Source organism: Taudactylus pleione, unplaced genomic scaffold (genome assembly GCF_031769625.1).
Source record: "Taudactylus pleione unplaced genomic scaffold, aTauple2 ptg000259l, whole genome shotgun sequence".
Taxonomy (NCBI): Eukaryota; Metazoa; Chordata; class Amphibia; order Anura; family Myobatrachidae; genus Taudactylus; species Taudactylus pleione.
The window spans coordinates 2572508-2596694 of NW_028284661.1; the positions used below are offsets into that span (position 1 = coordinate 2572508).

Here is a 24187-nt window from a genome sequence, read left to right on the forward strand (position 1 = left end):
ACATTAGAATTATTTGCAACTTTAATTTCACTATTAAAATATATTTGTATCATGGTGCATTTGTAAAATATCTGTTGGTGGTTGGCATAGAGTAAGTATTATAACTTTTGCTCTTACCTACAGAAGTTCAAAAATAACTTCAATAATTCCTCCTAGTCAAACTATTCACTAATATGAATTGCTAAATATAATCATAGTAAATATAGAACTAGACAATATATCTAGGTTGTAGTTCTTTTAATTTAGTGTCTTTTTTTGTTTAATCAGTTAAGAGATCACCGAAACATAAACTGAAATCCAATTCCAATTTGCACCTATGTGCTATTTGTTTCTCCACTCCTGTAGTGTCCATATGATCAAATAAAGTATAGAATGAGATTACAGGCCTGTAGGAAAATAATAAATGAATGTCTGCATTGGTAGTAACAGATTATGAGATGAGTTCTTGGGCAATAACAAGAAGTGTATTTGTGCTTACAGTAGGATTGTGAGATTCCCCTTTTGTCTGTAACCTCCTATGTTTGGGAGATGTTCTTGTTTAGGCTAAATACATTCCTGGACAATTGATGATTTCCTGTTTTTTTGTGTTTGTGTGTTATGTAAGGAAATGGAACAAAGGTATGATCGTATTATAATGTTACTGTGTATTGTGAGTAGACAGAGAAGATATTTGGAACGGATGTTAGACTGTAGCAGTCTTCTAGAGAAGGAAGCTGGAATAGTCATACACATATGTTATAACTGTCAGTGATCTGCTAAAGTAAACAGACGCATTGTGTAGCCAAAATGCTGCAGTGTTGCTGGTACATTATGCCATAGAAACCTTTTATTCACAAGCTAAAATAATAGTCATTAGAGTAACGGTAAATGAAGCCAGCCACACATTGTGCAACCTAGTTGAATCAGTACGGGTTTTATTTGATATTATGTGTAGATTGTGTACAAGGTCAAAATCTGGTCCAATTGGATTTGGTTTATTTGGGCATGAGCTAAGGCAATACCTACTTTATTACATGTATGGATTCATCATTTGACCATGAAATGTATGGGGCTATGCTTGCATGGTCACCCTTGAACAAACCGTTATGCACAAATTGGTTCCAGGTATATGGCCAAAATAACCAATGTGTTTTGTTTTGTTCTGCAGTTGTGCCAAACTGACATTCTAGTGTTTGTTGGCAATTTAATATCTTATATTGTAACATTTGCAATTATGTGTACTAGATAATGTTGATTGCACTACGTGCACAGTATATAGGAACCATCATACGAGTGAGAGGCTGGTCTGTACTAGGCATGTGGCAAGCTTAATTGTCATCCCTGCTGCAAATTTCTCTGTGCATCACCTTTAAAGGTATTTTTAGTATAATGTTAAATATTATCTGAGTTTCTTTTACTAATAGTTATCATCTAGATTTCTGACTTTATTCATGCTGTTTTTCTGACTTGTGACTCAACGTCAAGCTATATTGTTCCCTAATTTAATCATTTTTCAACCTCATGTGTGACACATCTAATTTCACTCTATCATGCCATATTTTTACAGTAGAATATATTATATTATTGTAGCTATGTATAGTTTGGATCCCTGATGCAGCAAGCCTTACGGAATGGTATAGTGCACTTTGCAAGCCTAGTGAGTGACTTTGGAGGGCATTGTACTTTACATCATTGTAAAGCTGTAGCTGGTGCCTATTTTCTGTCTCCAGCAGCAGAGACCCCTGCTCCAGACCCTGGCCTCTGTTGAAGCATACTGATTGCAATCTCATTCCTTTGAGTGAAAGGTCCTTAACACATGTCCAGCAATCAGCAGCCAGTAAATTATTAAGGTTTGTCTGGTGAGTTAGAGGAAAGATAAAGCCAGCATTACCCTTCATGGATGAGAAATCCAGTGCTATGACAGCTAATGATCAGTCTTCCTCCTATCAGTGTCTTGGTTCCTCTTATCTGCCTCAGGCTGTGAGCTCTGTAATCCAATGTGCCTGTCTGTGGCTCACTACCAGGATTATTGCTGACACTTCTATTACTTCCCTCTGATAGTCTGTGAATATGGAACTCCTCCAGGGAGGCTTTACATTATTTGTGTGTCTATATATACTTATATCATTCATCTTATATTGCCTAGGTCTTGTAAGGCTCATGCCTCTCACCTGCACCTTCAATTTCTATAGGTTACTGAGAATGCTAAAGAAACAAAAAATAATCCTTAGCGAAAATATTGTTTCTATCTATCTATCTAGAAGCAGGTGTATTGATCAAATCAAGGATACTTGTATTGCTATGTACTGCATCAGAAACGCTAGTGCAGAGGTTCCCAAACTTTTTTGAATCACGGCGCCCTAGAGTATCAGCATTGTTTTCACAGCACCCCTAAGCCAAAAGTTTGTTATTGAGAAATTCTGAAAAAAATTTAGTAAAGTGAAGTAAATTGTGTTTATCTGTCATCCTTAGGTTCAGTTATGTGGTGGTGGACAGGTTTGTGCTTCTGTTTGTACACACATTTACATTACATTGACCATAGAGAATTTGATTTGGTGCTGGACCACCAACCTGAGGCACCCCTGCAAGTGTCCCGAGGCACCCCAGGGAGCCACAGCACACAGTTTGGGAACCACTGGTCTAGTGTAATTGTCATAGAAGACTCTTTCATTAGTGACGTCCATTCTAAAAACTGTGCTACATGCTTCAAAATCATATTTGGAAACCATAAACCTAATGGATGTCATGCATTTTTTTTTTCAGTTAACTAAATTCCAGAAATTACATTTAATTTTACCAAACATTAAATACTCACATTTGTGTCGTGAACTGGATACCCTGGAATAGTCAAATTAATTGTTTATACAAAACATGGTGGGGGGTTAGTGATTATAATTTGTGTGTAGTCACAAATGGCCTCTAGGCTTTTTATTGTCTTTTTCATTGTTCTTTTTTCCTTTACTGTAAAAAGTGCAAATTACTACACTTCTATCCTTTGTGTCTTGCATGATTCCCCTATAGTGTGCTTCCATATGTGACGTTCTGTAAATATCCAAGTAGAAACCTCTTTACATTGCTTTAGAGCACCAGAGGAACACAAGAATGAGTTCTCAGATTTTCATGCAAATAAGTTTTATTTATAAATATAGGGACATTTATTAGCATATGAAATGGCATAACTAGACCAATACCAGTCTCCTTATTCATGTTGGTGTCCACAATCCTGTCTTTTCCAAGTCAAACTTTGCTGGCAAAAATGTTGATTACTTTTTTAATTTAAATTTTAGTACAGTAGTATAGCTGTGATATAAATTATGCTCCTTGTCGTTGGTTTGGATGTATATATATTCCTGAATACCAGTAGCTCCCATAACATCTATAGAGTGTATAAAATTACTTTTCACATATCTACTCAAATATTTATATTTTTAATGTAGCATTTAGTCTTACCAAAAGCCTCAAGTGCAGTTATGTTAAAAAGTAAAACATGATCAGGTCTGAGGCCTAGGGGTATATTTATCAAAGTTCGATTTTTGAATTCGATTTTATGTTCGATTTAGCTCACCTGAAATTCAATCAAATTGAATGTAGAAGTCTGTCAAAATCCCACATTTACTACATTTCGACTTTGGTAGCCTTTCCTAAATGGAATTCGTTGTGGTTTGATTTTGAATTGTGATTTCCCTGTTTGTTTTGTTGCATGCCCATGTCCAAATCGAACACCACATCAAACTTCAATTCCCCCAAAAAATAGACCAGCTTCATGCTGGAATTTTTAGTATGTGCAGGTGTGAATTACATAGATGCTTGCACAGATCAGTGAGATCTGTGCATGCTTCTGTGTATCAAGGTTGTAAAGTGTTAAAATGAAAAGAAATAAAATAAAAATAAAAGACCTTGGGTCCCCCCCCTGGTTGTGAAAATACGGGGGACAAAAGACTTGGGGGTTCCTCGCATTTTGCACAACTAGCACTGGGTTCAGTGAGCTGGTCCTGGTTTTGGAAATGCGGGGGACAAAAGATGTAGCGGTCCCCCGTATATTTCAATACCAGCACTGGACTCTTTCTAGCAGGGGTGTAATGCCACAGCCAGGGTACCCTTTCACTGTGTCCCCCGGCCAAAGCATTATACTTGACCGCTAGTCAGCCCAAGCCGGGGATCCGTGGGGAGGTGGGGTTCCCCCTCCCAGGGTACCCCAGGCCTTTAGCAATAGCCTGGGTCTATACCTTGCACCCCTGGTTGGTGGGTGCTGGGTTGATTGTGTATAAGAATATATTAAACAACATTGCCTATTACAGGAAAACTAGAGGTGCCAGCAAGCCTCCCCTGCATGCTGGAACTTGGAAAACCAAAAGTACCAGCATGCGGGGCATAAAGGGCCCGCTGGGACCTATAGTTAATCTGCAAAATAAATATTAAAATAAACACAAGACACACACACTGTGAAAGTGGAACTTTATTACACTCCCACAAACTCACGTACAATCCCTGTACACATCCTCTTCTCAATGTAGGCATCCAAGTGTTCCTAAAACAAAAAAATGCGAAGTCCCGAGCCATGGACATAAATACTGTCCTCTAAGGATGGTACTTCCCGAATGAAAACTCAGCCACAGCAATTCACTTAGAGCCTCTGCCTCTCTCAGCCAATGAACGGTTCCCACCATTGATTTCAATAGTGAGAACCGCTAGGTAACCTTGTGGTTCTTCAAGTACCAGCATGCAGGAGAGGCTTGCTTGGGACCTCTAGTTCTCCTGTAATAGACAATGTTATGAAGTGGGGAACCCCTTTATTGGGGGACCCCACCTCCCCACTCTGAAAGGATAACCCGGCTGTGGTATTACACCCCCGTTAGAGTCCAGTGCTGATTTTGGAAAATATGGGGGACCCCTACATCTTTTGTCCCCCGTATTTACAAAACCAGGACCAGCTCAGAAAAGCTTAGTGCTGGTTGTATTTTAAGGGGCGGACTCCACTATTTTTTTTTTTTCTTTAATTTTAACACTTTGTAACCTTTTTACACACACAAGCATGCACGGATCTCATTGATCTGTGCATTCATCTGTGTAATTCATACCTGCTCATGCTAAAATCGCCAGTGTGCAGCAGGTTTGTTTTTGGGATTTGAAGTTCTATTTTGAGTTCGATTTTGGTGTTCTTTTTTAGATTAAATTTTTTATGATGGTCTATGTAAAAGTACCAATGTTTTGCCGATGTTTGATTTTGAGTGGGATTCTGTTTTATATTTGACATTCGAATTTGCCTTTAGTAAATCTCCAAGGGCAAAATCGAATGAAAACCGAATTTTAAATCACCCAAAACTCAAAATCGAACATTAGTAAATATACCCCTTAGTGTGAAAGGTGTATAAGACGGCGATTCAATTATCACTGCGGGGATGTAGCTCCCGGATTAAGTGGCCAGAGCTATTCTATTTCTCCGGCAGTAAAACTGCGAGTAGCCCTTAATGCGAATTTCTGCTCGGGGCTCGTTTCGGGTTTACCATGTCCGGTGACTGCTTCGCGCACTTAACCCGGAATATGCAGCCTACAGCGACTAAACCTCAGACATTAGTCGTGTTAAGGTGCACCTCCCGGGTTACGTGCCAGGCGCAATGCAGTCAATAGAACAGCTCCAGGCACTTAACTCCCACAGGGCTAATTAAATTGCCCCCTGACAGTCCAGGTTTATAAGGATATCCATGCTTGAGCACAGATGGTTAAATCAAAATAACTGAGGTACTAATTAAGTCACCTGTGCTCAAGTATGTATATTCTTAAAACCTGGACTGTTTAGTGTGCCTTGTGTATTGAGGTTGGGAAGTGTCTGTTATTCCCTTTCATTCCTGCAGTGACAGCACACCCTGACCTTTGGACTTCATTAGTATTGTGTGTAATGATCAGAAAGGTTTATGAGAATAAAGCTTTCTTTTAAAAAAAAAAAAGATTAGTGCATGATGTTCAAATCTATTAAATATTACAGTAAAACATGTTATTTTAGATATATTGTTTGACTCTGTAATATGCAACATTTAATACATATATTTTAGCATAAATGAGTGGTTTACATCCTATTGTAAGAGGATCAGAGCAAAATCAATTAAAAAAACTTTTTTTTTTAAGTTTGATTGGAATAGACATGTGAACAAACATACTTGTAGATCTACAGACCATCAAACTATATATAATCAATAAAATCAATAGTCTCCTAAATAACAGCTCAAATTGGTATTTGCGTTCCCAGACAAAAGAACAGACTATTACCATGGCCTGCAGTAACGTGGCACTTGCTAGGGAGACGACAGGTGATTTTGCCTCGTCTGTAACATATACTTGTCACCTTTGCAGAGCAATTTGCTGCTATCCTTCAAACTTAATGTGGGAGCAGAGCAGTTACAGTACTGTGCATGGAGGACATTAACTGCTAAATCAACCCTTTGTTACACGTAGCACAGAGGCAAATCTAAAAGAAAGCTGTGTGGTTATATGAATGTCCAGTGTTACTCTTTGTATCAGGCAACAGGGACGTTTTACAGCTGTTGTTTTTTAAGTATATCCTGTGGTAAATTTCAATCTTAAAAGCACTGATTTCCCGTTGTGTAATGTTTGTACTTTGTTTATCTAATGCTTGTAGATTTCTAAACTTTGCCACGTTATCATTCAATTCCCCAGTGCTGTAAGATAAGGCATATGAAGATTCTCACCTTGTAGTAGAGAAACTATTGTATATTTTACATTAATCCCCTGCCTGCACATATGTATTATACATTAGAGCTCTGTGATATAATCTCCACTACCCAGGTTTCTCGTTCTCTGCTCAGACTATTAGTTATTACATGTTCACATTGAAGTACAGATTTATTTATTTTTCTTTCTACTTTTTTGTTTTGTATTGTTAACTTGTGTATATTTATCAATCAAGGGGGTGCATAGATGCAAGGGAAAATCTTTTTCTGGGGCACACTGTAGTATATAGCAATACACTGGGAATGAAAGTTATACTTTATTCAATCAAAGTGATACATTTACTTCTTGTTTGAGAACAAATATTTACAAATGTATTAAATATAAGATTTCTCTCATTCAAATATGCGGATGTTCACATCACATACCTTCGCTATGAGGAGATCACAGTTTATGGTGAAAATATTTCAGTCTCTGGCAACACACTATATTCTCCGGACATATTATATTATCTGGAATGATCTGGAAGATATGTTTACCCAAGAGTACTGTATATTCATTACTTTTATTGATTATATAAAATAAAGGTTATTTTTTTATTCAGTCTATCACTATATACTAAACTGCAGTGTGCCCCAAAAATATTTTTTCCCTCTGCACTCCCTTGTTTGCAAGTATTGATTACTTTATTCTTTGGAGCACAACAAATATATTAAAACGCTGATGATTACTCATCCAATATATACCTTAAAGTTGGCTTACATACAATTCTTTGTCAAACTGAGCAATAAGTGTGTAATCTTATCTGTCTTGTGTCCATTCTATATATTTACTTTCTAAATCATTTTGTTTTATTTTAGCTAGTTATTGTGGTAACCAGAACACCGGACCAAAGGAGCACTACCTGGATACTAACGAAGTGACAATCCGTTTTGAGAGTACGATACATGAGTCTGGACGGGGCTTTTTAATAAATTTTGCCAGCAGTGATCATCCAGGTAATGGACAGCTAAAATGCTATTAGATCGTCTATTGACTGAAACAGAAAGATACTTGAAGCTTAAAATGTAAAAACAACCTTTTCCGTTTGTGGTATTGGGAACCTTTTGCCTGTGGTTTTGTAAATACTATTATTTGATGTATTTTATGCTATACAAATTTATTTATTTATTTATTTTGAGTAATTTGTTTCTTTGGAATACTAATTTTTATTGATTGAGAGCATATATTACCACATAATGAAACGATATTATAAGTGCCACAAAAGGATTAATATATATGAGACATAAACATATGTAGATATAATCATATTAATACAAAACTCCTTAAATATTAATCGGGAGTAAAAAGCTTTAAAAATATGATGAGAAAAAATTGTCTCGTCAAGATAATAATGATATACTTCAATAGGAATGCAATAAATGGCCAAGGACTCATCATGTTAACTTAGAAGGTTAGTGAGGGGTGTGTCCGGGCCTGAAAAACTAAAAAGGTGCACCTGCATCCTTGACAGTCATATTGTACCAAGCCATCAGTTGAAAGCGACGGCAAAGTGTCAACTTTAGCTCCCGCGACAGAAGGCCTGATTCAGCTTTGGGAATAGAGTAAGATATAGCAAGTAACTGTGAACCTGGACAAAACATGTTGCACTGCAAGGGGTGCAAATACATAAAAAAAAATTGCATGTAGGGTAAATACTGGCTGCTTTTGCATGTAGCCCACAAATACTGCACAGCTTTATTTTTACTGCAATTTAGATGTCAGTTTGGTCACATCCCTCCCAAATCTAAATCTCTCTGCACAATTTAAATCTGCCCCACCTGCGGTGCAGCATGGTTCTACCCAGTTGCGCAGTTACTTGCTCTTTCTTTCTCGTTTCCCAAAGCTGAATCAGGCCCTAAGTCTGTTAATAGCTTAGCCAGGCGGAGAAAAACTTTCAGCTAAGCCTTCCTTATTAATGGATGTTGCTGTCCAGTTCATTGTGACCAAATAAGAAACTCAGGGGAACAATGAGGTCAGAGTGGGGATACAGACTTATTTTAATTTGAACAAAATGTTACTGTTCTTCTTGGGTCGTATTGTGACCGTTATACACATATATATAAAATGCAGGTTTTACACATGAATGGTTAATGGTGCAGGTGGTTTCTGACATGCGGAGTGAACAAAAGGACGCTAGATGGAGGTTTTGCGTTGTACATATTTCATATGTAATGTGTTGTTTTTTTTTCCAATTGTGTCAAATGCAAATATTTGTAATGTTAATTGAATCCAAATATAGGGCGGAATTAAATTATCCGTGATTATGCTATAAACATGCGATAAACGTAATGGGTGATAAGTTATCGCACACTTAGCAACTTTTTCTGTGATAATTTGGCATCAATTGGCTATGTGCCCTCTCTAGGGGCATATTAAGAGAGGAGGGGGCCCGTGTGCAGTCTAGCAGCGCACTGAGCACAGCATTAGACTCTGGGCACTAGTCTGTGCCAGAGTCTACTGCATATGCACAGGTCACCGGAGAAATGATGCGGCTGTCATTTTACCGGGGATTTCCCTACTTCGCAACCGCAAAACTTGCCGCAGTAGCCATTTTCCAGGTGATTTGTACAGCGCTTCTAGCACCGATGCAGTACTCTAGAGAGATAAGTAATGAATAAATGGGTGCTGGTTGTACGGTGTGGGCTCCATGGACCCAAAATTTTCGATGCGGCAAACGTGCAATATTGTCATGTAGGAAAAACTGCCTGTACCCCCAAATATTTCAAATGTAATAGGAAAACAATATAAAGTGTATTAGTGATCCTAATAAAAGTATTTGGGGTTCTTAAAAAGGGTCAAATTGCTGTTTCTAAAACATTGAAATAATGATAGAAAGCAAGATTTTTGGGGGGCTAAATAAACGTTATTTTTAAATTGGAGATGCATTCAAATGCCTATAAGTATATACTTGTGTCATGAAAGGACCTTAAAAAAAAAAACCTCTAACATCCACCTGCAATCTTGAATACACCTGTCCCACTCATACAGCACCCCCATAAACCTGTCCCACATCAATGAACCCATTTTCCTGCACTTTGTACTTTTTCACCCAAATAAATTACATGTCATTTATTGGGCAAATTTAGCTGTTAAAAAAAAACAAAAAAACACTTTTTGTCTAATTAGTCATTAAGGATGGTGTTTTTAGACAGAAATAGGGGTTTTGAACAACTTTTCACTTCCTCAGGAGATGGTGAAAACTTTTCATGGTAAATTGTGTGCTAATTGATTGCACAATAATTACAAATTTGCATGATAAGCAGGTTTTTGTGGACAAGCGGCTTATCATACCTGATTGAATTCCCCCATAGTCTGATGTATCTTTACAGTGTACTTCTTGGAGCAAAAACATATCAAGTTGCCAGTTTTTGCTGGCTTTTGAAACAAGTGTAATACATTCTGTTTAAAAATAATTTGTTTTGTAAAATTATGTAAATGCAATACATTTTGTACAATATTGCAATACATGTGTTTGAACAATTATACTTTATATACTTGTGTTATCATAATTTTCACTTTGCATGAATAAGTTCAGGCAAATGGCAAAAAAAACAACTTTGTTATTAACTTGATTTTGCTTATACAGGTTGAGTCTCCCATATCCAAAATGCTTGGGACCAGGGGTACTTTGGATATCGGAATATTCTGTAGTTTGGAATATTTGCATACCATATTGAAATGTCTTAGGTATACGGCCCAAATCTAAACACAGAATGCATTTATGTGTTATATACACCTTATACACACAGCCTATAGGTCATTTTATACTTTATTTTTAATAATTTTGTGCCTTAAACAAAAATTGTGTGCATTGAACCATCAAGAATCAAAGTTTTCAATATCTCAGTCATGCTAAAAATATTCCGTATTTCGGAATATTTGGATATGGGAGACTCAACCTGTACTTAGCTTTGTCACATTCATTCCATAAAGGATTACAAAGCACTACAGCGTTTTCTTTCAACAGTAAATAGTTCTTGCAGAGCTGATGGCAGTTTTTGAGAAAATGATTCTCACAACTTTGCAGTCCTGATTGTATGGCCAGCCTGTCTGGGATGTTGTGACATGCTTCTTCTTTTTTTTATGTATTTAAAAAAAATATATATTTTTTTTTCTTTCATTAAAATGACAACACAAAAACTACAACTATACCATAACACTGCTTCCTCCATGTCTGGCCGTTAATACTAAGCTGCCTTACGCAAGCCCTCCATATAGTGCTGACGCTGCGGCATCATTATTGTAACTGAAGGGTTTGTTCTAAAGCTGACCATACACCAGACCAACTTTCCTCCTACCATCCAACTGGTTGGTTGTTTGGAATACAAATCCGGTAATGAATGGGAACAAATGACAAACAGCCATTAGCTCCCAAACACCAGCAAATGGATGAAAGCTGCTGTTCAGACAAGTTACTTTAAATCAAACAGATTTAACCAACTTGCCTGAATGACCTTTTTCATGTTTTCTGGTGTTTGGTAGCAAATTGCTGATTGTCATTGGCTCCCATACATTACCAGATTTTCATTCCAACCAACCAACTAGTTGGATGTTTGGAGGAAAGTTCTTCTGGTGTATGGCCAGCTTAACTTAACCTAAAAGTGTTCCAGCATTAGACTAGTATGCAGTCTTTGGAGGCTTTGATGCAGTGTTTTTTTAATAATTAAATATTTATTTTGTGCTAGTGATACCACTGGATCCTTTACTCTGTGTTTTATGACCTTACAAATGTTTTATAGGTGTTACATGGCCACTTAATCCTGGATGATGTCACTATAAATTACATTTGTTCAACTACAGCTCATTTCATTCTTGTTTAACTAGATTTGTTGCTGCAATGCAATGCTGGCCTGAGGGTTTGCTTTCTTTTCTGTCCACCACTCATGAGTTTCTGTGGCTGTAGAACAACTGCCTGAGCTTACGATGCTAAAGTATTTAATTGCATGTATACATATTTTGTTTTTGTTTTTTACTTTGTGGTTGAAAAGATTTTGCTAGTTACTGCTAACATTCTGTTCTGTCAATTTATTTTTCCCTTTGAATATAGATTTAATCACCTGCTTGGCTCGTTCAAACCACTATCAAGAGACAGAGTACAGGTGAGGCATATATTCTTTACATTTTCTGACATTACACAGCTAAACTTGATAGTTTTAACTATGTTTTGTTACCACAGTGAACATAAAGTGACATATAAATGGATATTTATGTGATATCAAGCGTTTTGAGAAAACTGCAATAAGTACTTAAAAGAAACCTTTGACTAGGGCTACATGAAACTTCAACTTAAGGAAAACTTACATTATCAATTAATTTGCACTTTATTCAGTACATGTGACACAATGGTATTGCTTACTAGTTATTGCTAATATATGTATTTTATTGTTGTGACTGCAGCAGGTACTGTCCAGCTGGCTGTAGAGATGTTGCAGGGGATATATCAGGTGATGTGCAGGATGGATATAGAGATGTAAGTACTAATACTATATTACATGTATGGACCATGTTATGAGTAAATTGCAAAGGGATGGAAAATATCTCCTAATTAAATAATGATATTGAACATCACATACATGAATTCTTGCTATAGCTATCAATTGATGTATGACCGAAGAGCAAAGGGAGCATTTATTTAAATATGCAAGTACATTAAGTCTTCCAACAAGCTCCTGAGAGAAGCATCTTACAGACTATATATCCACAGTGTATTCTCAATCTAGTGTGGAATAATCATGGAGTACTGAGCCTGATTCAGAGACTTGTATAAATCCAATAGTGACATAAATCTTCTGTGTTTAATAATATGCGCAGGAGCCGCACTGCGCACATGCAGGTCCGGTTCGACGACCTTTGTTAAAGTGCTCAAAAAGCCACAGCATGACTGACATGCTGCTGGCATTTGGGGTGGTCGACTTGGAGCATTTCTGAAAATAGGGGCACATCAGCACCGTCTTCTGGAAGTGCCAAAACCAGTGGCTACGTCCACTGGCCCCGGCACCATGATTTTGCCGGACATCCTGTTTATGCTGTTGATCCGATGCTGCGTCTTAAATTCCACACCAATGGGTCTGCTGTCTGAATGCTCATCCACGCCATCCTTTACCACCTTCTGGGCCAGGTGATGTCTGTAGTCCTGATAAGTGAGCTAATGAGCTAACCCTGGGAGAATTCCATATTGTGGTGGATATATATGCTTGGTTTTATCTATAAACTGTGAGTGTAATACACTAATTGTTATGTTATTAAGAAGATATTGCACCTTGTGGTGATCTTTGTTTGCTTTAATAGTTTTTTAATACAAATGGATGCGAAACATTCTGCCTGTTAACAAAGAACTCACTCCTCACTGTGTACTCACCATAGGTAGAGCGAGAAAGGAGAAACAAAGAGATCCACTTTGAAATTGCTTGAAAGTGTAAAGCTGGGTACACTCTAGACACTTTGTTGCTCATTCCCACAGATCGGGCTGACATGTCGTTCTCATCAGTCAGTGTGTACCAATCGGGGTCATTTCATATCGGATAGTCACTGCAGCATGCAGTGTGTACTGACCACCCGATATATCGTGCGGTCAGGCATCGCATCACTGGGCACACACATCTGCAAGTGTGTACCTAGCTTAGGACTTTATTTAAAACCCCTTTTATGGTAGTTTGAACTTTGTATTGGGACACATATATGCCACCGTACACATCGGCGCCATTGTGGTATTTTTTGTTCTTTTGCACCTTATTAGGGAGGGTGGTGAAGGCTTCTTGTGTTCACAGGCTGCATATGTGGTGTAATTATGCAAAAGTATAGATCTTTGTTTTTTATTGTGTTATTTCGCCACCTGTAATTGCATATGTTATGGCCACTAATTATTGTTCAGTTTGTTGAAACTTATTCTTGAAAAGCAAGAATGACCACCATTGCAGATTACTCTTCTTTTGTGGTTAAGTGAATAATGTTCTGTTAAGCCTCCAGGCATACCAAATATCTTATTGGTTCTGGTTTTAGTATCACCTTGAAACTTGGAACACTGTGTAACTTTAGTATTTTATTTACCCACTATTACTGTGCATTAAGTGAGCAAAATGTAGATTTTTAAATGAGCAAGTTTTATATGTAATTGTCTCAAAGTCATGCACAGACATCGGCTGTGGTAGAATACAAGCCACTTGTAACTTGAAAAGCTGCACCATCCACACCCCAAGATGCAGCCACCACCCAACCACATGAAGGGAGCTGAGATTAGAGACCTCTAAGTTCTCAGCTCCCTTTCACATACTGATTGCTTGATGTGTCCCAACATTCTTTTGAAGATCCTTAGCTCATTTGGGAAACAAAAGAAGGAAGCAACAGATTGCTACACCTGACAATTATAAATGACGGTCATCAAAATGTCATGAGTACTAGGTACACCCCCCTTCTTGCACATTAATTGAACTGTCTGCTTTCTCAGCAATGGATGACTGATATTTCCTAGTTTCAGTAGTTTCAACTACAGCTATAAAGAGTTTATAAAGGTTCTAATTCTAGTTTCTTGTAAATAACCCTTTATCGAAATACGTTTTTTTCAAGGTATCTGATTATAGAGGCGATGCAGAGTTGAACATATGGTCCTTTGCAGAGAGTAGCTTGCATTAAATCGTACTGCTCAGAAAATCAACGCATGCTAATACGGCCAATGGAGAGTCATTCACATTTAGATTACATGTACACTTTTTACTGAAGGGAAGGAACTGGGTTGTGACAGGGAGTTACTCATGCAGACAAAGCTTAGTGAAGGCGTGCTCATGCAGATGTCTGTTATGAACACCTGGACCTCAGTGAAAATCTACCTTTTCAGTATTTCTTCCACATACAATAGGGCAAGGGCAAGTAGTAACTGATAACAATGATGACTATTAGCAAACCAGGCGCATACGCTACAGATACAGCAAGTTTTGTCTGTGGGTGAAAATACCTATTTTTCTGTGCATGCCTCTTTTGTGCAGTGTTGCACAACTTTGCATTAGGCCTGGTCTGTATATCAGGGATGGAAACGTAATGCTGGTCCCCAGTGGCGGATTTTACCTAGGGACTGCAGGGCCGCAGCCCTTCCCCCACGTAAAAATCTACCATGTTGCGCCATCACCCCATTAAGCCTTTTGTAGTGTTTAAAAGATAAAGCTTGGTCTCAGATGCTGCCAGGTGGAAAATTAACCCTATACATTAGTAAGGAAAATTTTAATTTATTTTAAGGCACTAAGGGGGAGATTTAATAAAGCTTGGAGAGAGATAAATAGCACCAACCAATCAGCTCCCAATTGTCATTTTTTCAAACACAGCCTGTATAGTGACAGTTAGTAGCTGATTGGTTGGTGCTATTTATCTCCAATTTTATCTCTCTCCAAACTTTATTACATCTCCACCTAAGGGTGGTTAAGTTAACGGGTGCTAATTGATCGCTGACAACTATTCAATTAGCCCCAGTTAACAGGGATTTCTGAGACCCTAGCAGATATTACTAATAAGTGTGCAGTTATCGGGTGGAAAGACTGAGTTAACACTCGTTAACTGCAATTAACACTCCTTTTTAACACTCGTTAAAAAGTGACTCTGGTGAAAAAGAGAGTCTAAAGGCCCCCATACATCAGCGACAGATTGCCGTGATGTTACGATCCTGGAACCCGGCATTGCAGGATCGCTGAAATCCAACATGTTGGATTTCACAGATATGCCGATCACGGTCAAAAAAATATCATTATTGGCAGATCGGTGAAATTTAACCAACGGATCGCAGAACATCGATGGCCGCCGTTTCCGATCGCAGGATCACGCAATCCCCATTCAGATGTATGGGGGCCTTTAGGCGATCTCCCTTTTTCACCCATGATAACTTAACACTTCTAATTGAGCAGAGTGATGATCATATTTTCGGTTTGGCTACACACGCAAGTTGGCCATATCAGTCAGTGTATCTCATACTAGCCTACTTTGAACAACCATTTCAGGGAGATTGTGAAAGCAACACCTATGAGTGCGCTGTAAAGTGTACTGCTACATCTGAGAGACGTGTCATAACATTGATTTACATACAAATGTAAATGAGCCCCAAAGCAGTCAGTAAGATCTATTTGTTGAGGAAAACAAACTGGTACTTTTTAGAAAGTGCATGTAGCCATAGGGATTATTGGCTCGATTCAATTCAATGCGAATTGAATAGCGCCGGGAATGAGCTTCCGGAGAAATTAAATTCAGCGCGCTGCTAAGGCCGACTAAGGATTTCTTTTCACATCCCTCCGGGGATACTTGCAGAAATCCGACAAAAGTACAGACGCGATGCTGTTTTCTGCCCATAGCGCTGTGGAAATAGCATCGCACCGGGAAGTTTAGTCTCAGAATAGAAGTTCTCGCGACTAAACACCCTGTTTAAGGCGCGAGGGGTGGTAGAATGGGCCTTAACAGTGCGCAGAATTGAATAGCTCCTTCCCGGCGCTATTCAATTAGTGTTTAATTGAATCGAGCCCATTGTGCCTTATAACCAATGCAGGGAAATTATACTAATGATCTCATTTGACTGTATATATCTGTTGTTTTTTTTTTTTTTAAATATAACAGCTTCATAATGGGGGTAAGGTGCAATCAGGGAGATTGCTAGCCTCTTCTGGGAGTCAGGGAGATTGCTGCTATTTCAGGGAGTCTCCTTGACAATAAGGGAGAGTTGGCAAGTATGGGCTGTATTTTTGTCTCTAGACATATACACAAAAAAACTGACCAGGGTGCAGTCTCCGTCCAGGTTCCCTCCTCTGCTAGTAGAATCAGCACATGCTAGTAGTAGATTTTGGAGCTCTGCGCATGCACTCTGGCTGTCTACTGCGCATGCTCAGGTGTCTGGCAAAATGGCACAGCGGCCATTCTCCCACTGTACATGCGCAGATTACCAGGAAAATGCCCACAGTACAATTGTCCCAGCGATTTGTGCACCACTGCTGCTGCAGGACTGCAGAGTGGTAAGTAATAAAGAAGTTAAAGACCATGGGTGCAGGCAGTGTGTGGTGTGAACCCAGGGGCACGTGTGCACTGAACACCATGCACCCATTAAAGTTGGTATACGTTCAGGAAGCTGGCGGACGTAATCCCGATGCCCGGCTTCCCGACTGCTTTTTCTCGGCGAGGGTTAAATGACAGGCGTCTAAATCTAAACGCCTGTCATTTTACCAATGCTGGGAGACCGGCGCCCGGCATCCTGATTGAAGTGAGGCACCCCCCCGGGAGGTTAGGGTTAGGCTAGGGGAAGGGAGGGTTTGGGTTAGGCACCCCCGGGGGGGGATTTAGGGTTAGGCACCCCCCCCGGGGGACTTAGGTTTAAGTAGCGGAGGAGGGGGGGTTAGGTTCAAGCACTTAGAGGGTGGATTAGGGTTAGGCACTGGGGGGAAGGTTAGGGCCAGGCACCCCTAAGGAGGGTTAGGGTTAGGGGGGGAGGTTAGGTTAGTAAATACTTACCTGTGGATGATCGGGATTTTCACCCATGTTGGCAGCCGCTGTCGGGATTGCGTCCAGCGGTAATACCAATTCCTTATAGATATGGCACTGTCCATATGTCCACTGTACCCCCCCCCCCTCCTCTCCTATATTTTTCTTATTTTGTACCCCATATTTACCTTTTTTAAACACCCAATAAAAATGTGATGTTGGAGGGGGAAAGAAAAAGCTGTCCATGACATAATTCATACATTTGGCGTGACCGCTGGATATCCGTATCTATGACCATTTTGGCCACAATTACCCCCTGAATGTTTCATTCAAACTTGTCTACATTTCTATGGAATGCTGCCACCTCTTCCTGTGCATCCTTGTGCTTTGTGCATACTCTGTACGACACTTGTTCATTATATTTACCTTTACCGATTACTGTTATTACAGTTGTTCGTTATTATTTGTTATTAGTGGTGTTCACAATTTCTTGCTATTCTTGTATTTCTGCTTCTTAAATGTCCTGTATTTGGTTTTGCTTCTTATATATTTTGCCTGTTGATTCTCTATCTCGTTGTACTGTGTTCTTTTTCCCTACTATGTAAAGGATAGTACTTATGTTTATTATTTGATGGATGACCTGCATATGTGCAGATTCTGGATCAATTTGGCCTTAATCTGCCAAATTAGCCAACATTCAAGTTAATATGGCTCTGTTATTACTAAATAAAAATATACCTGTACATATTTTTATAATGTCCAGTAACCGATCACTTTTTGGAGGAAGTGTAGTGTGTCATGTGTAAAGATGTATTTTGGATTTCTTTGTTAATTTGCAATGATAGGCTTTCACATGCCACCTGTCCTCCATCATGTCGTTACTGATTAACACTGTGGCCTGAGGCATAAATTCCATCTCTAGCAGGTTTGTCTTCATTATAACATGTTCATCATGCTCCTGAAAATTCACAGCACAAGTTCTCCATGTTATGTGTAGATAGGCCTGCATGTGCACAGCACAAGTTCTCCATGTTATGTGTAGATAGGCCTGCATGTGCACAGCACAAATTCTCAATGTTACTTGTAGATAGGCCTGCATGTGCACAGCACAAGTTCTCCATGTTATGTGTAGATAGGCCTGCATGTGTACAGCACAAATTCTCAATGTTACTTGTAGATAGGCCTGCATGTGCACAGCACAAGTTCTCCATGTTACTTGTAGATAGGCCTGCATGTGCACTGCACAAATTCTCCATGTTACGTGTAGATAGGCCTGCATGTGCACAGCACAAATTCTCCATGTTACGTGTAGATAGGCCTGCATGTGCACAGCACAAGTTCTCGATGTTACGTGTAGATAGGCCTGCATGTGCACAGCACAAGTTCTCGATGTTACTTGTAGATAGGCCTGCATGTGCACAGCACAAGTTCTCCATGTTACGTGTAGATAGGCCTGCATGTGCACAGCACAAGTTCTCCGTGCTACGTGTAGATAGGCCTGCATGTGCACAGCACAAGTTCTCGATGTTACTTGTAGATAGGCCTGCATGTGCACAGCACAGGTTCTCATACTTATGTGGAGATTGGGCTGCATGTGCATACAGGGCCGGCGGCCACTAGAGGGCGCTTCTGAGTCTGCCTAACTACGGGGGGTGCGGTTGCTATGGGGCCCGGCGGCTTACGGAGCCCGCCAGCCCAGCGATCGCACCCAGCATTTGCCAGGCTCCCACTGAGATTGTGTTTCCAGCGGGCACCCGGCTCCTTTTCTCCTCTCTCCCCCCCACCCCACCCCAGCTGGCTTCCGGGGCCCGCAGTGCACTATGGGAGTGACGTCACTCCCATAGTTCCGAGGAGCGGGCGCCGGGGATGGATGGCAGCAGGCACTGGAGCGGGGTTTAAGGTAATAAGTATTTATTTTTTTGTGTGTGTGCGCGCGCGTGCGGGGAGATGCTTACTACAGGGGCCTTACTACTGGGGGAATCATATGGGGGCACTACTGCGGCCTTACTACTGGGGGCATCATATGGGGGCACTACATCTGGGGGCACTACAGGGGAAAGGGGGGGGAGAGAGAGGAGAAAAGGAGCCGGGCGCCCGCTGATACAATCTCAGCGGGCGCCCGGCAAATGGAGGTGTGCGATCGCTGGGCCGGCGGGCCCCATATCAACCGCACCACCTCCCCCATAGTTAGGCGGACTCAGAAGCGCCCTCTAGTGACCAGCTCCCCTAGTTGGCTGTCAAACCTTTGCTTGTGGTAGTGCCAGCCCTGGGCCTTACTATTGGGGGTACCACAGGAGCCTTACTACTGGGGGCATCATATGGGGGCACTGCAGGGGGAATCATTCCTTTAATTTGGGTCATGCGAATATTATTAGGGCACTGTGTATGTGTCTGTGAGCTGGGCGGAGGGTTTGGGGGAAAACAAGGGCGGCATTGTGAACCTTTGCCTAGGGCACCTGAAACCTTGCACCAGCCCTGTGTGCATAGTACAACTTCTCATTTTTTATGTATTTTTTTTTCTTTTGACATTATTATATGTATCTGTATTTAAAAAGAAAATATAGCATACCTAGAGCATATTTCCATGTACTTTTCTAGATATTTCAGAAACAGGTGTATGCTTGCTTTACGCACCAAGAGCTGTTTATCACATAAACATGGAAGCTGGCGGTATATGTATTGTTCAACAGGGTAATCAGCCACTCACCAAACACAGCCTCATGTACCCATTGACTTACTGGATTTTGGCACATTTGGTTGTAACTGACCGTATTGCCCATTAAACCTGACACAAGTGTAACTAACTTATAAAAATCATGGTGATATGTATTTTTCTTGATGCTTTCTATTTACACACGCACACCACATAATGGTCACATTCTACGTATTGCCAGAAAGAGATAATGCTGGTGATAGACATGTATGGAGGTTTACTAATGTCTACAAATGTAGTTTTTGCTTTGCAGGTTTAAATTTAATCTGCTAATTGTAGTTTATAAACTTACTAGTTTTTTGCCTCTGCAAACAGTCTTTGCAGTGATGCAAAGATGAAGACCATTAGATTCCCATTTAAACGTTTAACACAATTAAACAAACTGTGGTTTTTTGGTGCTCAGTGATTTCAATTGAATTCAGGTCTCCCAGCTGTGAGGTGCATCCAGTTCACAGAACTGTCTATCTGCAACTAGTATTGTGTTCTGTACTTGTATTTGTGCATCAGTGGGCAGCTGACTGACAGGTCGCCTATGTAAATACACAGACAGATATGGCTTCATGGCAGCACCTGACACAGGTCAGCCCTTTTAACTTCAAACGCATTCTTTCAAAAGGAAAAGTTCTGGGGACATGGGGGAGGGGTGGGCAGTTACATCACAAGATATTAATGACTGCATATTTTGAAAAATAAATGGTCTGTCCTGATATTCCTGTGAGCTGACATTGTACATTTGTTCTTCAAACCAATGAGTGCCAAGGCTCGCCGGCTCGGTGGTGGTTATTGGTAATGAAGTGATTGTAGATCGTACATACAAGACTAGACTCTTGCTACTAAAGGCAATTCACAATTCTAAATTATATGTGAAAAAATCTGTTGCCTTTTGAGATTCCTAATTTGTTTCACAGGTCTTTGAAGCCCCATAAATGGTTCCAAATTGAGGAATTCTGCGCTACAAGTTGCATTTTTAAATTAACATCAGAGATTCATGCTGTTCAGATTTAAATAAGTATGTACACATCAGTTTATAATGCACAGGCTTTGATCCATATTACTGTGTATTTAGTTTTTTTACTTTTTTTCAAGCAGAGAAATTATTCTAAAAATGTTGATATGTTTTTTCTTTTGCAGACCTCTTTACTCTGCAAAGCTGCAATTCATGCTGGAGTTATTGCAGATGAACTTGGTGGACAGATTCATGTCACTCAGTACAAAGGCAAGAGTCGATACAAAGGAGTTCTGGCCAATGGAATCTTTTCAAAAGAGTACGTTATGATCCTCATCCTACAAGGAGCAGTCATTTACCTTTTCCTCTATTCTCTAAAACCTTTTATAAATGGAAAAGATGGAATCCTCTGTTATAGTCATCAGTGGAGTAGAGCTTTCTAGCTAATATGTGACGCATTTAAACTGTACCATTGTACAGTCATCCAAAAGTGACAATAAAAGATCAAAAAGCTATTTTAAGGCCCCACACACACGGAGCGATATAGCAGCCGATCCAACGGATTGAAACGTTATCGCAGCTATATCGTTCCGTGTGGGCATATCATCATCCGCTGCGTGCTCCCATGGGGTCATCCGCCACTCCTCCAGATCTATCTGCATGCACAAGAGATCTGGAGAAGCGATGTACGATCCCATGCTGGCTATGCGGGGGAGGGGCGGTATGTCGGGCACCAGATCGCTCAGTGTGTGGGGATCGCCTGATTTGTCGGCCGTTGGGTCGTGCATCGCATCGCTGAGTACACATCGTACCGTGTATACCCAGCTTTATGGGACACTGTATTGTGCCATCTGCATTTGTTACATTTCCAAGTACATACTTGCCTGCTTTATATACCTTCCTTCTGAGAGATTGTGGAGGGGAGGTCTAAGTGGTATCGGTGGAGTGTGTGATGCAGGTTGGGTAATAACAACCTTGCTCTGTTTGCGCAGTACCGTGAATTTTGCCATCACACAGCAAGGGTTTCATCATCAAGTGCCTTCCCATTTCAGTGGTGAGCGGTTCAGGTATGAGAAGGTGGTCTACTCTCCTGGTAGCCTGGGAGAAGTCTTTGAAATTTGTGAGTCTCTGGGGCATTCATGGAGAATAGACTAGTATGTCCAGATATCCCCATTTTTAAAGTAGGAAGATATATAGGAAGCTTCACATCTTCGTTATGCTAAGAGTATTAGAGTAAGAGAGTCTGCTGATTGTGTGGATTGCAGTGGTCTGTCCACTTGCCTGATTGTATGTAGGACAGGGCTGCATGTGACAGGGAAAGTCTTACAAGGTGGAATGATGGCAAGCAGGAAGAAGAGGGATTACAAAAAGTACTGATATTCAGTTTATACCTCCAACTTGATTTTGTCTGGTTATTTTATTCATCCTGGATTCAATTTACCAGTTGTCATGTTTAACAATCTGCTAACTAAAATGTTCTAATTTAATCCCTTCACTTCTAAGTACAAGTGGGACTCAAAATAAACAATACAGCTATTCGAATAAGAGTGGTAAACTTACCTAAAAGTCTCTGCCTTTAATACTGGATGCTGCTGGCAGTTAGGAGGGGCTAGAGCTTGATGACATCATTGCGCCTGGGCACGATATTGTCATTAAGCCCTGCCTCCTATACTGCAGACCTTTTCCAGACATTCCTCAAAATCCAGAAAATGGGAGATGCATTAAAATTGCTATATTACCCTCATTCCTACATCCACAGTCTCAATGATACCATCGATTTGAAAGAGAGGAGTCCTATTATGTGACCCTGTGAAGTTACTCTCTGGTGATCATATGTGAAGAGAACACCATTGCACTGCATAAATCATTATGAAGTCTTGGGATAGGGGGGAATTTAACCCCATACTGGCTTCAATAAACTCCCTCATTGTGGCACCTACACACGTGGGACACTTACGTTTAAAAGAGGGGAATCCCTGCTTTCAAAGATTGTGCAACCATAGCAGTTCTCTCTTAGACAATAAATCCTGCAATACATATTTTTTTTCAGAAGTCTACATCTCCCCCATCCTAGTATCAAACACATATGGGACACATCATTTGATGCAGTAGGCTGTCTATTCTCATACTGGAAAAGAGTAAAAAGCAGCGCTGTACTAAAAGTAATGACAATTTATTAAAAAGATAGATAAACAATTAAACCCAGTACTGAGTGCATATTTACATAAAAGGAATTCCTGAGTAAATGCAAAATTGATACATGAACGTTCAATACAAAAACATTTTGGTATGAACCCTGTAGGCACTTACAATAAAAAAAGGAAGCTGCGATTAAGCACCCAGTGGAACAGTTATAGAAGAAGCACATAGTCCAATGACAGGTGCTGTTGGTTTTACCGGCTTCTGATGCAAACTGGAAGGTGTCCTTGGTTAGCGGTGCATTTACTCAGGAATTCCTTTTATGTAAATAACTAAATATACACTCAGTACTGGGTTTAATTGTTTATCTATATTTTTAATAATTTGACATTACTTTTAGTACAGCGCTGCTTTTTACTCTTTTTTCCATTGTTATCCAGGAGGCTGACTACCTCCTTTTTAGCAGCTACTTGGAACAGTGATCCATGATAACGCACTTTACTAAATATCTTTATAGTTCCTTTTGTCTATTCTCATACACCTAGCCTCAACATGCCACACGTCTTCTTCACCTGAAAATGTATCTCAGTTGCAATGCACTGCGACTAAGAAGCACCAGGAGACTGCACTGATTAATTCGACATGTGACACTTGTATATCTGTGTGAGACTGAGTCTGTATACGAAGCACTACGGAACTTGGTGGGGAAAAAAGCTGCGGCCGCTGTATTGTAGCACTATGTATACAGATTCAGAGACTCAGTCGCACGCAGATATAGAAGTGTCGCATATCAAATTAATCAGTGCAATCTCGTTGTGTCTTATTCTCATATCATTGCGACCAAGGCACATTGTTGGGCAAAAAAAGATGCTCTGCGCTAACAGTCGCATAATACCTGGTACGCTGAGAAGGACTGTTTGGCATGACTGCAGCAATATTTATGTACTATTCTAAATGGTATGTCTTGTTACCATATTATTCCTACATACTTTATGTGATTCATTCAGACGTGTAAATAGAAGACGTAAAAAAAATTAGTTTTCTACTTCAGGGTCCATAGGGTATCCACAGGATACCTTGGGGTATAGGTGTGACGTCAGTCGCAGGGCACCAAAGAGTTAAGCTTTCAGCCTCCCAGGATGCACTAGGTCCCCCTCCTATACCCCGCCCCCGGGCCAAGGCACCTCAGTTTAGTTTGGTGCCCGGCCGGAGTCGGGTGCACCTGTTGGAGTGGGGGCTAGAAG

At 40.1% G+C, this 24187-nt stretch overlaps 1 protein-coding gene across 2 annotated transcripts in view; it reads left to right on the forward strand.

Annotated features, from left to right (window-relative positions):
- Positions 1-24187, forward strand: part of DCBLD1 (discoidin, CUB and LCCL domain containing 1) — a 91965-nt gene that overhangs the window by 30961 nt on the left and 36817 nt on the right. For both annotated transcript variants that reach the window (XM_088480967.1, XM_088480966.1), the window contains exons 3-6: positions 7524-7661; positions 11753-11804; positions 12103-12175; positions 20990-21123. In XM_088480967.1, coding sequence (XP_088337093.1) covers positions 7524-7661; positions 11753-11804; positions 12103-12175; positions 20990-21123 — 397 coding nt within the window. The remainder of the gene's footprint in view (positions 1-7523; positions 7662-11752; positions 11805-12102; positions 12176-20989; positions 21124-24187) is intronic.